General features: G+C 44.4%; 1 protein-coding gene across 1 annotated transcript in view; it reads right to left on the reverse strand.

Annotated features, from left to right (window-relative positions):
* ATP9A (ATPase phospholipid transporting 9A (putative)) overlaps window positions 1-2,958 on the reverse strand; it is a 64,053-nt gene extending 61,095 nt beyond the window's left edge. The window contains exon 1 of the mRNA XM_068149945.1: window positions 2,834-2,958. Within this exon, the coding sequence (XP_068006046.1) occupies window positions 2,834-2,901 (68 nt within the window). The 5' untranslated portion in view covers window positions 2,902-2,958. The remainder of the gene's footprint in view (window positions 1-2,833) is intronic.
* Window positions 2,959-14,303: the final 11,345 nt, after the last annotated feature.

Here is a 14,303-nt window from a genome sequence, read left to right on the forward strand (position 1 = left end):
TGTGTTTCATTCCCTGTTCTTCCCCCAACATTTCTTGATCAAGGTCTTTTTAAACTGCAGACACAACATGGGAACAGCAGTTTGATGGTTTCAAGAAATGCTTTGCAGGACTGTGGACTGAGAGCATAAGCTATTTAGGGAACAACTTGTGTCATGCACTGGAGTATCCAGGGTGCTTCAGGAACTTGCAGCTCCCTTTCCAGCACAGCTCAGTTCCTGGGAAGCTCAGACTCGCTTGTCATCCCACCAACAGTCCTGCTGCAGTTAATGCCTCCTAATTGGCACATAGCTCAGAGTGGTTTTCAGAGTGCTGCAAAGCATTTGGAAGAATATGGCTCAATTCAAGGCAGACAGCTGCAGAATTTAGTGCTTAGCCTTTGACTGCAGCAAGAAAATCCACATTAAAGTTACACTCAGGAACAAATAACCACTTCTTTATCAAGCACATGGTTTCACCAACACAGATCTCAGTTGTCTGTACCATCATTCATCTCTGCTAGTGTACTGTGCAAGTTCCTCTCTGGCTTCCCTTCAAAGGACACTAGAGGCTGAGTCTATAATGAAAGCCTCACTTGTGTGACACCTACCCTACACGAGAGCCAGGCATTTCTTACTTTTTTAACAGACAAAAAGATTTCTGCGAAGTCATTCAGCACCCAAACAGCAATCTGTTCCCCACTCCAGAAGATCACACTGAAAAAAACCTCTGAGAACTTTTTCCCAGTGGTGAGGGGTAAAAACCCACAGTTGAAACTGCAGTCAGGGATAGGGTGAAGCCTTTCAAAACTTGCTTATGCTTGTGTTTTCGTATGTATCAAACAACATAACTTGGAATTCTTTTGTCTGGGTTTTTCTCAGTAGGAACATAAGAAAGGTCTTTATTATGGTTTAGGAGTCACAGGACTCTATCCTAGATGTCACATCAGGGACCCTTCTTGACTTCATGGCAAATTTCTTCTTTGAGTTATAATACTGACTTGGACTTGCTTGACTTTGATGTTTTGCTATCCATGCTATTGTTTGATCAAATTGGTAATGTATCACTACATATCAAAACATGAGTTCCTAATATATGGTAAGTCCCACCCCCCAAGAGAGTAATCACATCAAATGGAAACACTAAATCCAAGTCATTCAGACTACTATTAAGAAAACTCCTAAGCAATCTTCCTTCACAACTTCACATTGCCAGAATTTCTTGCTAACACTGAAAACATTATCTCTGTGACTGCTAATCAGGTAGAGCCCACAAACAATGAACCATAGCTTAGGCTAGATGAGGCCAATTTCTGTTAGACACTACTAACCACATCATAATACCCAAGAGCGTCTTGGTGGAGATTAGAGGGCTTTAAGAAATCATTCAAGAAGCTTTGAGAAAATTCTCAAGCCTGGACCTCTCCCTGTTCCCTTTCAATCACATCACCAAATGTAATGCCATGATGGCTGCACCTCGTGGAACTTGCCTAGTGATGCATGTGACAGGCGCTGGGGAATGACTTGCATCACACACACCTCCCAGCTCAGCATCAGCTGGCATGGCTGCTGCTACATCAATTATTAGAAACAATGTTGATAAGAAAGAATAATTCTAATTATGAATAAACTATAAGAATAATTCTAATAATGAATAAACTATGTAGAACAACCTCAGTTAGAGGACTCCAAACCAAAACTATCAAACAAAAACATAATAAACAAGGGAAAAAACATCAACTTCCTGTTATTCCAACAGTTGGGATTTCTTTTGATATTTTGGTTTGTTTTGCTAATATTGCTCACCACACTTTAAAAAATAAATAATCCAATGACAACTGAAGCACTGCCATAACTAATAGCCAAGTATCTTGGGCACCCTGAACATCACATTAGGCACAAACCAACCTGTCTGGACCAGTGCTGCAATTTCCTAATGAAACAGTATTAAGGGATCCTTTTTCTTACTGATCTTCCTGCATAGGAACGCCCGTATTTTTACTGGTATATGCATACAACTCCTTAAGGAACACATTCCGCGCCAAAGATATTGTAACACCCCACACCAAGGACATTGTATTGCTTTAACTGATACAGTTAGCCAGAGCCTTCTGCGCTTAGCCCGTTGCTGCAGAGCTACAAGCACGCACCACTTGCTATTGCTCAGCGAAGGCCGAGCGCTCGCCCAGACGCCAGCCTGTGATTCCCCAGTCCAACGCCCAGCGCAGCAGCGAGGATGACAAACAGGGCCGGCAGCAGGGCTGGTGCCAGGCAGGCGGTGACACAACCACCCCTATCCCGGGCCAGCCCGGCCAGTCCCGCGGCGCCCCGGGCATTTGCTGCCCCACTTCGCCGGGCCGGCCTCGGCGACCATCGGCCGCGCTCGCTGCTGCCCAAGCATCGCTTTGTCTGCAGGGCTGTATGGAGAAGGCGAGGAGGATCGGGACCGGCAGGCATGATTTCCTCCCCCGCGAAAGGGGCTGACGGCTGGCCCCGCTCTCACCAACCCCGGCGCCCCCGGCCGCAGCGCAGCACTGCCCGGCAGTATCCTGCCCTCCGCCCGGGCGTGCCACGGCAATGGCGTCAGGAACAACCTGTCAGCGCCTGCCTCCCCCTCCTCTTCCTCCTCCTCCCCGCAAGCTCGGACCGCGGCCGCGTAGCGCAGGGAGACGCGACTCCCTCTTGTCCTCCGCTGCGTTTCCGCGCCCTGCCTGTTCCGGGCAACCCACAAAGGTGCCCGAGCGGGGGGCACCGCCGCTGACCCGAGGCTGGGGGCCTGTGGGTCGCCTCACATTCGCCCGCAACACAGGCGGCGGCCAGACGAGAAGCGGAGCCCCCGGCCCGCCAAGCGGCTCACCCGCTGCGGTGTTTGCTGTCCATCCGCTTCTTCTGCCGGACCGGCTGCAGTGGGATGTTGTCGGTCATGGCCGCGGCTGCCGGGGCGGAGCGGGGCGGGATGCGCTTCCCAGCAGCGCCTCGGCTCGGCCCGGCCCGCCGCCGTCTGGCAGCGCCGCCGAGGGGGCCGGGCTCGGCGCCGCCGGGCTCCCAGCACGCAGGTGCCGCAGCCGCCTCACCCGTCCCGGTGCGCTCCGCTCCGCCCTCCCGGCCCGGTCTGCTTCTCGCCTCCTGCGCCGCTTCGCACCCCTCTGCGCCGCATGCGTGCCCCTGAGCGTCCAGCCCGGTTCCGCACCGGACTGCACAGCCCTGCCACCTGCTCCTCGGCTGCCAGGCACCTGCTCTGCCTTCAACCTCGCACCTAAGGCGCCGGGCCTGGGCTTGCCGGGCTGCCAACGCCAGCTGCCCTCCCCCTGCGCCATCCTGCTCCTTCTCCGGGTCGGAGACTCAACGGTGCCGTGCCGGCATCGTTGGCCTTTTACACTCATCACCTCCTTAGCTGTGGTCTCCTGAATCTCATCCCAAGTGAAGGACCCATGCCACATCCATCCCCCAGTCCTCAGTCTTTTGCAGGCAGTGCAGAGGCGGCAAATAGTCTCTTTTATGCCATTCCACCATGCACATTACAGGGCTGTCCTTTATGGTGTTGCTGCTCACATCCTTGTTGCTTGGTGACCTTCAGCACCAGGGAATGCTTGGTTATGATCTTAATTGAAATTTCTTCTGCAAATTTATGCACAAATTGCACAAGCGTTTCTGTTCATGACTTCAAGCTTTTCTTGACAGTGTAGTGATTAAATCTTCATTAAACCCAAACATACAAATCAGATAAAAAAAAAAAAAAATCACTGAGCTAAAGAAGCTGAGATACATGCTTGGTCTCATAAACCTTGTGTTTTATCAGACAGCGCTCCTGGGTGCCACCACGGTTCTTCCCACCAGTTACATCGTATTCCTGTTCCAGCTAAACTCTGCCCTGTGTGTCTTTGACACCTGTTAAATCCCCTCCATCCGTTCATCATGCTTCACTCTAACTCTTCCACCATGGCATACTGTTCCTGCCATCTCCATATCTTCATGTTCTTCTATTCTGTAAACAAAAAAGCAAAGGTATGGTTTAAGAACTGCACACTCTGCTCACTTACAGCCCATGCACCTGTCATGCTGTTGACCTTATTCTTCATCCAAACATGAAATGCAAAATTCCTAGTGGCAATGATATATTTCATAAGGAGGGTTAGTCTGATACTGCAATAGTCCTATCCAAATGAAGTACGCTTTCCTAGTGATATTATAGTGGGAAAAAAACTGTCAAGACAATCATGCAACACATCCTTCTTAAAATGTGGAATGTTAAATTATGTCTAGAAAACCACAAATAGGGAAGTTCACAGGGTTAATGGTATTTGAACTGTCTTGACAGCCTGGTGGAAGCCTGGTTAAAACCAGTGGAGAAAACCACCAAGTAACTGAAAAAAACATCAGTAACAAAGACAAAATTGCTTCAGGTTGTGTAACTACATAGTCAATGATCCAGTGTTGCAGCTGCTCAATGGAGATCCAGCCTCCATCCCCTTTAAATAACTGCCTCCTGGTTTCCCGTTCCCCTCAAACACTTTCCTCTGCATGGCTGTACTCTAAATCAGCTCTGCAAAAGGACAGGTCTTACAGAAACCATCTGTCTGGGAGAGTTCCTTCACTTATTTATTCCAATCAGTTCCCATTAGGAGCTGGATGCTGAGCACAGCCTGCTAACAGCCAAGCAGCATCTGCAAGAGTGCTGTATCCTCAGAAGGGCGTGGGCTTGGACCAGGGGCTTCTTCAGCTTGGATTGCCTCAAAGGGAATCATAGTATGGTTGTTAGACATTGTCTGCAATCAAAACCTTACCTCCACTGAGCTGTAGCTGCATCCATGGCTGTTGCAGGCAGATGCCCATAGGTGCTGCCAAGGTTACTTTTTTTTTTTTGAGTAAGAGTGCTCTAGCTGCCATTGGCATTGTCCCTCTGTTTGCTCCCACCACCTGTGTAGGCACATTGAAGAGGGCAGCAAATGTGATGCAGGCTGCCATTTGTGCCACCATAGCTCCTTCCTGTTTGAAACCACCAAGATTTACACCAGGGCATCTCTACCGATGGAGGAAATGCCCAGTGCAGATAAAGAATGTATGAAATAGATCTATGCATCCATCTCAGCAACTTACACTGCAATCTGGAGCACCACAAAACCTGCACCTCTTTCTAGTGCATGGCCAGCTTATTTGTCATCCCTTTGCAAACAGTCTGCAAAATCTTTCCTTTAACAAATAACCTGCTTGAAAATGTTCACTAAACAAAGACTCACTGTGCCTACTTAGGTACATAGCTGTGTTTAGACCACTTACCATGTTGTCGTCCTATTTAGTTGTTGTAGCTGGTTGTTACAGCTGCCTGCAACCCCAGGCTGCCAGATATTGTCTAAACTGCTCACGGTCCTGCAGAACTGATGATGACAATCACAGTGACTAAGAGCAGAGAATTAGTGGATAAGCCTGAATGCAAGTTTAGAATCACCATTTTTACATACTAAAAAGTAGCATATACTGAACTGACTAGGGGTTTTAAGATGAGGTATATTTGTGTGTTTCTTAAAATGAGCTCCAAATAATCTTAAATAAGTTAGTACTTTCCCAGTGAAGACTACTGAAAAAAAAAGAAAACCAAAGACTATATGTAAAAAAAAGAGAAAAGAAGTGCAAAGAAGAGCAAGTCACATCAGAGTTTCTGGGTAGCTTTTCTCTCTCCTGCCTTTACTGTGCTTCAGCTTGGGTTACACCAACATGAAAACTGCAACTGTCATTAATTTTTTCCCCCCTTACAGTTAAAGCAGAGTCATCCTGACATTTTGTAATGAGGACATTTCAGCAATGTAATTAATGGTTACACCGGTTTCAGGTACCAGTACTGAGAATGTTTAGGCAGATATTTTCAATGCCATTCTAACTAGGGCAGTCTTATGACAAATGCTCTTTGTGGAACTGACTTTTAGACTGCATTTCAGTTTAGTAATACTATGGTTTAATTTCTTACTTCTCAATCTACCATTCTTACCCACTCATGGGGACTATTGAAGTAGAAATAGAAATCCCTTTTCCTCCCACAAACATTTCAGCTCATGAAACGTATTTGCTCTATTTTTTCTCATATTCAACTTCAGAATATATTTTTTTAATGACAGAAAAAATGTGATGATAGCATTAGCTTCAAATGATATTTAATAAAAGGGCCAACTGAAGAACCTAAACAGGATGTTGTACTTGACCAAAAGTGTTACACTATTGCCACAAAACCAGTGTCCTAATGCTGTAACTGTCTGAAATGACAACCCCAGCCTCAAGGCTCAGTGTCAAACCTCAGATTGAAATTAAAATTTCACCTTTCATGTTATTCAAACATTAAAACATGTCAGAGGACACAGTCTCAAGCTGCACCAGGGGAAGTTTAGGCTCGAGGTGAGGAGAAAGTTATTAGCCATTGGAACAGGCTGCCCAGGGAGGTGGTGGAGTCACCATCCCTAGAGGTGTTCAAGAGGGGATTGGACATGGCAGTTGCTGCCATGGTTTAGTCATGAAGTCTGTGGTGACAGGTTGGACTTGATGATCTTTGAAGTCTCTTCCACCTTTGGTGATTCTGTGTAAAACAAACCTGATCAAATGTCACTGTTAGTTGTTTTGAGGAGAAAGCAGCCCTAAAGTTTAAAACAGCAAACATTAAGCACCACATTTTGGCCCTCTTTGTGTTTCAGACAGAAATGAATGACACTCCTCCTTTATATGGAGCAGCTAAATTTCTTTCACATCAATTCTACACATTTGGCAATTCTTCCGTCCAAGAACATGGGAGGAGAAACAAATGGTCATCATATGGCGGCTCTTAAATCCACGAGGAGCACAGGGATGCACACCCAGGTTAACATGCATCTGTAGAATCAGGGAAAATGAATTTGGCAAACAGTGACAGAAATCAAGCAACAGTGGTACTACAATTTGTAGACTTACTTCTACAACATCTGGGGATTTAAACAAACTTTCAAATCCTCCCTTAGGGACACTCTAATTTTCTGTTTCATGGCAAGGCTTTTGATACTTTAGTCAGAAAATGACAGTGAAAGTTCTAGACTTGGCTGTAGCTCAGTCGGCTAAACCCTTTCCTTGACATATTTCTTGCACAGTATTAGCTTTGCTATAAAGATTTTCCATGTGATCTCACCATTCACAGCAAGTATGCTCTCTTCTGATTCCCAAGCCTTTGATTTTCCTTTGCCTGTTGAGAAGGAATGCCTAAGGGAAAACCTCCAACCTCAGACTGAGAAGTTAGATTTGTTAAATCAAGTGAAGTAAAACTTATTTTCAATTTTTTGATGCCACTGGCTTGTTCTTCTGATGCTCAGTGTTTGTAAGCGCACAACTTGAAGCCCACAAATGAGTCCTGTAAGCTGCTGAATTCATACTGCACAATTGCTAATTGAAAAGAGCTGATTTATTTTTCATAGTTTTAAATCATTACCTATGTTTTGTCTCCTAGGACTATTTTTTTTCCAGATTATTAACAGCAAGCAGCATTTTATTCCCTTCCTTGATCTCCCCCAACTCAAATGATTTGTTGCAGAACCAATTCTGGACCACTTGGCCTCCTCTGAGGCTCTCTTGTAGGGAGGCTCTCTCAAATACTGTCAGTATTATCATTGCTGTGCAGTACAGATCTCATTTCAAAACCAGAAATTGTTTACTGTGAGGTGCAAGGCAGAGCCCCCACTTTTAAAGCAAAGGGGTGTACAAAATTACCAGGTTGCTGATTGGAATGATTTAATATCTTTTCCCAGAGCAGGTAGTACAAGCACCCTTGTTTTGCAAGTAGGATTATGTTTTATGGTATGGGTAGTCATGAGTCTCTTGTGATCTGCCATCCAAGTTTGCAAAGACAAATGAAGTTCAACCTGGCGAAACACAAACTCTGGACACAACTGGCTAGCAGAGTATGCCTAATTCAAACCAGAAATCTCTATGTCCGTGAGCCTTTACTGCAGTGGTTCCCAGTGTTTTGGAAGTGAGTCTTCCTGCCTTACCTTTTTGCCTTTCTCACCCACAGGTGATGCCTTCCAACATGTTTCACTGACCCTCAAATGCATCGAGGTCTCTAAGCTCCACTGATTAAAGAACATGTAAACAAACTGTATTTTGGGGTTGTGCCTATATTCCTCCAAGGAGCAAGTCCTGGTTCCAGTTTCCCACTCAAACAATGGATGGTGGTTTTGACAATGCACTTGCAAATTGTAGCCATTACCTATTTAGCACAATATGCTATAAATTTTCTTCCATTTTAATTGTGCTACTAAATGAATGAGTTGTTTATGCATAGGACCTCAGTGTTTTTACCTGATGAACACTGTAGGTAATAATAATATCTCATTTGACTCTTTATAAGCTGGAAGATTAATTCAGTTTTGCAGTTTTTAGTTTCTTTTCCCTGAACATGAATATCAAATTATAGATTAATTCTCACACTATAGATGGAAAACTGGTTGCACAAAACGTTTATGATTCCACAGGCAATTCAAGTTTTGACATTAATCTTTGTACTACTTATTATCTGATTTCTGAAGTGCATGTTTTACAAACACCAGGGTGCACCTTCTTTGTCTGGGAACATGGCCCATTGCACACAGCACTTGAGCTTTGTTTCAGAGCAGTGTTGGCAGCTGCACTGTTTGTAAGGCAGACAGCAGGCAGAAGTAGGAATTTGGTTGCTAAGGGCTTGAAAACTTGCAGTCATACAGTAGCTGTGTAGCAGACAGCTTTGTGCACCACATTATTTGCCCATGCTACTGACTCACTCCCACAAACGAAAAGGAAAGAGGTGAGTTTGGTGAGGTGAAACAACAGTTCTTTCTCAAGGCAGTACTGGAACAGGCTTGGACTATGATATTCAATCCCTTAAAATCAGAGCAAACATGCAAAAGCTACCTGTTCCTGGGGCTCAGCAGCACATACTCAAGAGTCCTTACTGGGAAGGAACACAAACACGGATGCTGAGGCAAGAATCATTAGCAGTATGGTGTCAGTGTTCACGTGCCCTAAGCCTACACAAGATGCATTCATCTTTTAAATTTATCTTTTAAATGTCTGAGCTCAGACAAGTCTACTGCAATTAATTGGCAAGTTAAATGCTACCAGATTATAATGCACTGTTAACACCTGCATCTCTGATCTGCACGGATGGCTTTGATATTATTTTTCCTTTTGACAAGCGGGCAATAGCGGATATCCTTTAAGCCTATATTTAATGAAGCCCTCCATAAATCCATCAACACTTGCTAAGGGAAAATACAATAAAGCTCATACTGCCATAGGCTCTATTATCAAGAGAATGTTTGCCACTCTTATAATGAAGTTTCCAAGCAGATACTTCTCATGCTGATTTGAGGAAGTGTAGCATTTGTATGAGAACTTTTTCTTCCCCGGACAATTACACATTGTGGGCCAAGAAGATGACCTTTCAGTGGCTAATTTTCAAAACAATAACAGTCAAACTGTCATTCATCTAGGATAGCTGTCAAGACATAAGAAATTAAGAAAGAAAAAGGTGCAGCTTTCAAGACATAAACTCACATTCGTTAGATCTTGAAATGATTTTGCCATTAGCTGTAGCAGTTTTGTGAATTCTCCCCATACTGATTTCTGTGTTATACATCCTGTGGGTGGGATAACAAATGTAAAGCTATAAACTGAGAATAAATTTGATTTGCTACACATACTTGCAAATTTGATCACCACTCCCCTTTACATAAAATGGTTATTTTGTCAGTTAAGACTGCAAGAATAGCTGGAGGAACAGAGGCATAAGTAATGAGGAAATATTCTTCCCCCCCCCCCCCCAGATCTGGACACCATGAATTGGGAGGGATGAAGTACTTTCAATACGTAGAGACTTAGGTAGCCCAAAGCAGCAAATCACCTGAATGTGTGCTGGACCTAAGCAATCAAACTGGCTGTGTGTGGGGGAAAAAAACAAAGCAACCAGAAACCCTCTATGCTTGGTATTCTGAACATCTAGGCAGCATGGAGGCAAATATTCTGTAACAAACTTTGCAAAGTGTATCCTAGATGACTGCATGGAGCAGTTAAGCCAATGCAGTTAACCTGACTCAAAAGCATCCTCTGTCATCAGGTACTGCAAAGCAATTGAGGATCTAGGAAGTTAATATATAACAAAGGTTTCAGGACAGATTCTGTGTTACTACACTAAGCATATGGTCAAGTATTTGTCCAGTTATTTGCTCCATACATTCCTCCTACAACCCCCTTCTGTTCATAATACACCAAGTTTTGTGCATCTGGCCCTCACATTCTCATGGTTTCATACAGTGGGTGCTTTGACATTTAGCCAGCTCATGTTTTGGTTTGGGGTTGTTTGTTTTTTGTGGGGTGTGGTGGTGAGTTTGTTTTCTTGTGTATTTTTGTTTGAGGTTTGTTTTGCTTGGTTTTGCTTTTTTATGCTTGAATGAGCTGAATGAAATTTGGCCAAGATCATTAGTAACAATTGCCTGAACATAACATAATGAAAAATTGATTCTTTTTGATCTAAATATGCTCTGAATCACATTTGCCCCTAAACCTAAGTAAGCAAAAGCATAGCAACATATCTGCTCAACAGTTCTCAAGCTTTGATTGTTCTGTTCAATCTGTCCTGTTTAAATAGGCTGAGAAAGACACAGAGATATCCTGGCCTACCACGAGTGCTCAGGTGTGTTGTCTGCCAACCAAAGCCGGCCTCTGGCATTAGAGAGGAGCCAGGGAACACCTACCCAGAGGCAGTCAGGCTTCAGCTTATCCAGCTTTCTCTCTTGCTTCAGCAGTCCCTCAGCGACCATCACTGACAGCATATTTTCAACAGAGATGGCTTTCATGCTTCCAAGCCTACAGAAGCTGCGACTGCACTCCACTGCTGAAAAGCCTCCAACACTTCAGGAGTGGATTTGTACTCCTGACCTTGCACTGATGCCCACTGCTGCTTGGGGTTGTGGTCTTTCCTTTTGCTCTATAGGTATTGTGTTGCTATTATGGACTTTTCCCTTCATATATGTAGATTCCATAGTTAACTAAATACATATATATATATACACACATAGAAAACAGTGCTAGGTACTGTGAATTTTGTTTAGTTTTCTTTACAGAGAGACTTTTACACATAGCTTCAATAATTTGTGGATTTTGCCTAAACTAAGCATGGAAAAATAAGGCACATGATGAGATCCACCTGAACCAAGAGCCATTCTGAATCAAGTAATTTCTGTTTGAAGCAATTGAATCAGAGAAGTTAATCTTTGGACTGCAAAAAGTGAAAACCAGAGGCTAATAAAGAAGGTTGGAAGGAGAGGGATGCTGCTTTATAGTGGCTGGGATGTCCAGCACGAGTCATCTATAAAAAAGCATTAAAAAGCATGTTTTCCAGTAAGCCAGACAGCTTCACGTATCAGTGGTCTAAACAGCAATCAAAATGTTGCAAAAACCACTGCCCTTTCTAAGCAATTAACTCAAAGTGCAGAAAGGGGAAGATACAATGAAATAGATAATATGGCAGTAGCAGGAGTGGCTAACTGCCAGGTTTCTCTGCTTCTGAGTTGTGTTTCCTGTCCTGCTGTGGCTGTGCAATGACAGATGCTTTTCTAGGTCAGTGATGAACATGAGCTCAAGTCAAACACACACAAGTCCAGTGCTTGCCCTCACAACTCTAATGTGCAGCATTCACCTGTGAAGGTAAGCAGGGAGCCTGCAGGACCTGCATGCAGAGCATTCTCATCTGAGCATACAACACAGAGACCCAGAGCCTCAGCACTGTAGCAGTACCTTCATGGGTCACACAGACTAAGGCAGCTTTCTGCCTCAGCTGTTTTTTTGCAAACAGAAGCCATCATATTTCCTGATTCCAAACACACTGCAAACCCTGCAGTAAGCACAAGGATTTTCAAACAGAAAAAAAAAAAAAAGTAAAAAATAATGCAATACTCATCAATTTTCCTTTGGTTTAGCTTCTTTGTGCCATGCAATCTCCTCAAGCGCCTCCTCCAGGTCCTTTTCCCTCAGCAGATCCAAGCTCAATGTTCATTTACACTTTGTTTCATGTTGTACTTATCAGCAGCCCCAGGAAAGCTCCCACCCCCTCTCTGCCAGCTGTGGGAAACACAACCAGTCCCATTGAGCTCAGCCTAGAGAGCTGATAATCTACCTGCTTTTCAGACAAGCTCACTCCTCCAAGTTCCCATTGACTTTTTTCCAAAGTTTTGAACAGAAAAAGTAAGTCAAGAGAAACGTTTCTTTAGAGGAATAAAGCTAATAAACTTAATGCAGTTTTTGTAATTAAAAAAAAAAAAAAGAGAATGCAAGTTTTAAGTTCAAATGTAACACTTTAAAGAACCCAGCCTTTAGTTCATGCAAGCAAATATGCTGCTTTAGACAAAAGCAATGGCCTGGGCAAATCCTCTATGCAATAAGCCAAGTAAGCAATAACAAGTATGAACAGGAGAGTCCTTTAGGCAAGGAGAGAGGCTAATGAGCAGTGACAGTGCACATACCATGCTCACTTCTGCTCTCACACCAATGGTGCTGCATTAGCTTTGGTAAACTTGTTCCTGATTTACACCGGCACAGGAAAGAAGAGAATCAACTACCTGTTTTAATTGTTAAAATGCAACGTTACTGTAAACTGCACACGCTGTGCTGACCTTCAGAAGGCGTTGGTTCAGTTCCTGTGCACAGGACAGCAGCTTATCCTGCTTACTTCACATACAGCCTCTCCCTCAGATACCTCCAACAGAAATTTCCTCGTGGCACAGCCTGCTTTCTGCTGTGGAGACAGTGGTCAGGTAGGTCCCACCGATTCATCCAATTCAAGATCCACAACTTGCCCACAGCAAGTTACCAAGGGATCCTACTACACTCCACCCTGGAGCTGCCTTGTCACAGCAAGCTGCAAGAAACAGCTTTGGGCATAGAGAATGCTTGACACCAAGGCCTGGAGAGTAAAGCCTTGCAGTGACTTGCTGGCAAGTCACAGTTTCAGTTTCACCACTGTTCACCTGGCCAAGGCCAGAGCTCATACTTACGTAAACTCCTCCTCATCTCCTCTTCATTTCCAACCTGCTGGCCAACGCAAAACAAAACAGAAATTTATCAGGGAAGTTCTAAACTCTTAAGAGATGATCACGAAAAGGCATTCACAGCCCCACGGCTTAGCATCTTCTGAAATAAAGCTGTAAACGTGAGCTCAGCTCATGGGACAGGTTTAGAGTCAATATTTAAGAGAGAAAGATGCTCCAAACCTTAGGTATTTGAATGAGGAGACATCAACAGAAACTACTACCAAGGTGCAAAGCCCCAGGAAAGCAGGTTTTGTTGGCTTCCTGCAAATAAAACTGTTAGTTTCCTCCTGCTGCTGACATGTTTTCATGACACTATGTGCTATCAAGCCATCAGTGGAGAGCAGGCTGGTTACCATGGGTTCTTGTCAAGTCTGGCCACTTCTTCACAAGTCACGTTTGGCCCATGCTGGAGAGCAGATTTCACAGAATCACAGAATCACCACGGTTAGAAGAGACCTCAAAGATCATCAAGTCTAACCCGTCACCACAGATCTTGTGACTAAACCATGGCACCAAGTGCCATATCCAATCCCCTCTTGAACACCTTCAGGGACAGTAACTCCACCACCTCCCTGGGCAGCCCATTCCAATGGCAAGCTACTCTTTCGGTGAAGAACTTTCTCCTCATCTCCAGCCTAAACTTCCCCTGGCACAACTTGAGGCTGTGTCCTCTTGTTCTGGGAGAAGAGACCAACCCCAGTTAGAGCCGAAGTAAACCCAACAACTCCTAATTCATTGCTTGTAATGCTGCTGCAGCTAGTCCTGCACAGGCAGCATATCCACCACCAGCACCAAACCTGCCAGAAATCCAGCCCAGAAATGGAATGGACAGAGCAACAGCAAGCCCAGCCAGGCACTACTCTCAAAGCAGGATATTAACTCAGTGGCTGAGAACAGTACCCATCCTAGCATGAGTGTAGTTTTTATTCTTACTCATCACCACTGAGAAACATCTTGTTACACTCCTCAGACATTGTGGGTCAGATTATAAGATTACAAACCTTTGGTTTCCCTAAGCAGAGATGGCTCATGACTTCTCTTGCATCAAATATCTTGCCTTCTGGAACTATAATGCTGCCTCTAAAGACTGACAAGCTCTGTGTAAACCAGTTAAGTGCTGTACGCTTCCTACCTTCCTGCACATCCACCACTTGTTACCTTTCTTTTTGCTCCTGTTTGCTCTGCCCACTTTCTTGGACCATCTTATATCTGGATCCTGCCCTCCCCACCCCTTTTTTTTTTTGTTCATTCCTCCAG

Source organism: Melanerpes formicivorus, unplaced genomic scaffold, assembly GCF_026170545.1.
Source record: "Melanerpes formicivorus ecotype bairdi unplaced genomic scaffold, bMelFor1.0.p_v2 SCAF_19, whole genome shotgun sequence".
NCBI classification, from domain to species: Eukaryota; Metazoa; Chordata; class Aves; order Piciformes; family Picidae; genus Melanerpes; species Melanerpes formicivorus.